The sequence below is a fragment of the Eimeria necatrix genome, genomic scaffold (genome assembly GCF_000499385.1).
Source record: "Eimeria necatrix Houghton genomic scaffold, Enh_scaff2100, whole genome shotgun sequence".
Taxonomy (NCBI): Eukaryota; Apicomplexa; class Conoidasida; order Eucoccidiorida; family Eimeriidae; genus Eimeria; species Eimeria necatrix.
This window is the reverse complement of record NW_013652722.1, coordinates 1-2,627: the sequence shown is the minus strand read 5'-3', so window position 1 is coordinate 2,627 and position 2,627 is coordinate 1. Positions and strand designations below refer to the sequence as shown.

The following is a 2,627-nucleotide window of genomic DNA, read 5'->3' as shown; positions in this document are numbered from 1 at the left end:
GGGCGCGGCAGCTGCTGCGGGGGACTTGCTGCTGCTCCCGCCGCCCCTTAGCAACTCCAGTCAGGGTTTAGGGTTTAGGGTCTAGGGTTTAGGGTTTAGGGTTTAGGGTTTGGGGTTTGTGCCCCGCGTTTCCTTTTGGCGTCCCCCCCGCCCCCGCCTGCCGCGTCTGCGCAGCGCCGCCGCGCAGCCTGCAGGGCCCCGCAGCTCCAGGGCTGCACCGAGGGTTTAGGGTTTAGGGTTTAGGGTTTAGGGTTTAGGGTTTGTCGCAGGTGCGGAGCGCGGGCTGCGCAGTCTCCAGCGCAAACCACCTTTATGCCTTGGGGGGGATTAACGCAGACCACCAAATCCACAACTCCCTCGAAGTCCTAAACCCTGAAGGAGGCCAGTGGGTGTTTTTGGCTCCAATGCCGGGGCCCCGCATGGACTGCGCGGCGGTTTTCCTCAAGGACTCCATCCTGGTCCGAGGGTTTAGGGTTTAGGGTTTAGGGTTTAGGGTTTAGGGTTTAGGGTTTGGGGGTGGGGGGGCAGCGGGGGCGGGGAGCGGCCTTGCGCGGGCACGCGGGGACTCCAGGGCGCTTTCGCCAGATGTTCCGTCTTGGTGCCGAGGGTTTAGGGTTTAGGGTTTAGGGTTTAGGGTTTAGGGTTTAGGGGTTAGGCCTTGCGGGGGGGTGGGGGGCCTAGGGTGGACTGCGCGGTGGTTTTGGGCAAAGACTTCATTCTGGTACCGAGGGTTTAGGGCTTAGGGTTTAGGGTTTAGGGTTTAGGGTTTAGGGTTTAGGGTTTAGGGTTTGCGTTGGCAGGTGACGGGGGGGCAGGACGGCGAAGTGTTGAGCAGCACTTGTTTTTATAATCCGGAAACAAATGAATGGAGACAAGGGCCTTCAATGGGGACTCCTCGCTACGGCCACAACCTCGTTGTCACAGCTCTCTAGGGTTTAGGGTTTAGGGTTTAGGGTTTAGGGTTTAGGGTTTAGGGTTTAGGGTTTGGGGCTAGGGTTTGGGGCTGCTCGCGGGCTTTCGGGCCAGTGAGCGCATTTTTAATTTGGGCTCGAAGCCTCGCCTTGGGCTCTAACTCAGCGTTTAGCATTTCGGTCTTTAGGGTTTAGGGTTTAGGGTTTAGGGTTTAGGGTTTAGGGTTTAGGGTTTAGGGCGGAGAGCTCCGCTGAGGGCCCGAAGACTAGGTGGAGTTTTGCTGCGGCAGAACTCGCAAATGTATTAGACAAAAAATATAATAAATGGTAATAAACAATTCAGAATGTGCTGGAGGCAAATAGAGAAAAGAATAAAAGAAAAAATCTTTTAGCCCTAAACCCTAAACCCTAAACCCTAGACCCTAAACCCTCAAGTAAAAGGAAGGGGAAATGCCTTTTTGCTGCGCTGCAGAAAGGTGTAAGAAAGCCGCAGCTCTCTGCGCCGCAGCGACGCTGCATGCATGCGTGCATGCGTTAATTCCTCTGAAATAAATTAATTTGGGGCTTTTTAATTTAATTTAATTGAAAATAAAGTGTCTAAAAAGGAAACGAAGGGGGGAAACCCCAGACTTGGAGCCAAAGGCTATCCCTGAATCGGAGCCCTGGCGGCGCGGCAGGGGGGGCGTTCGAGCGCTAAATTGACCCCCTCCAAGGCTAATAGCGAAGAATTAAACCTTTAAAAACACTTTAAATTCATTTAAAAACTCTTTTGGCGGCGAAAGCGGCGGAAATGCGCGAAAATCGCTAGACACTCGCCGCGGTGTACGTACACTCCATGCTCCACAGAGTCTGAACGCCGACGCCACTTCCACAACTCAACTCGCCATTTAAATAACATTTTCAGAATCCGAAAAGCTCCAACTGGACTACTTTTGCTTTTTCTCGCGCATTTCTCCACTTTTATGTTCAGTTTCCCGCAATATTCCCTCGGATTCCACTAGTTCAACTTCCAGCGAAAGACCCGTCAGGCGCTGAGCAGACTGGCCGGCGATCGCCGCCCAACTGCAGTCTTTTTCCATCCCAAGAAGTTCCTTTTTGAATTTAATTCCATTTTCCGTTTGTTTCCACCTTTTCTTTTCTCTGTCTTCGCCAATTTAGCCCAGGGGCCCCCGCCGCCGCCTCAGCACCAGCCAACCCCATGGCGCCCACTGAACTTGGGGGGCCCCCCAGCCCCTGCCGGGCCATCGACGGCGCCTTCTCGGGGCCCCCAGACGGCAAAGAGGGGCCCCGGGGGGCCCCTGCGGCCCCCGGCGGGGGGGCCCCCCTGGGGGCCCCCCTGGGGGCCCCCGACGGGGCCCCTGGGGGGGGCCCCCCGGGGGCCCCCCCGCTGCCGTCTGAGGGCATTATTAGGATCTGCGCATGCAGCTTGAACCAGTGGGCCCTGGACTTCGAGGGGAACTTCGAAAGAATTGCAGAAAGTATAAAAGTGGCGAAGCAGCAGGGCGCGAGGTACCGGCTGGGTGAGGCCACCCTGCAGCAGCAGCAGCAGCAGCAGCAGCAGCAGCAGCAGCGGCAGCAGCAGCTGCAGCGGTAGTCTCAGGCGGCTCTCGAGCTGCTGCGCCCGCGCGCGTGCAGCGCTGCGGCGATTGCTGGGGCCCCACAATTCTGCTGCTCGTGCTGCTGCTGCTGCTGCTGCTGCTGCTGCTGCTACTGCTG

At 56.9% G+C, this 2,627-nt stretch overlaps 2 protein-coding genes across 2 annotated transcripts; both read left to right on the top strand.

Moving 5' to 3' along the window:
• Positions 1–269: 269 nt before the first annotated feature.
• Positions 270–932, top strand: ENH_00028740 (kelch motif domain-containing protein, putative; the record flags this gene model as incomplete). The annotated part of the gene is made up of 3 exons (XM_013580002.1): positions 270–458; positions 656–721; positions 801–932. Coding segments are annotated over 3 exons (387 nt in total), but the record flags the coding sequence as incomplete, so codon positions are not given.
• Positions 933–2,109: 1,177 nt separating this feature from the next.
• On the top strand, positions 2,110–2,505 carry ENH_00028730 (glutamine-dependent NAD(+) synthetase protein, putative; the record flags this gene model as incomplete). The annotated part of the gene is made up of 1 exon (XM_013580001.1): positions 2,110–2,505. One exon carries the CDS (start codon positions 2,110–2,112, stop codon positions 2,503–2,505), a length of 396 nt encoding a protein of 131 aa, XP_013435455.1.
• Between the last annotated feature and the right edge of the window lie 122 nt (positions 2,506–2,627).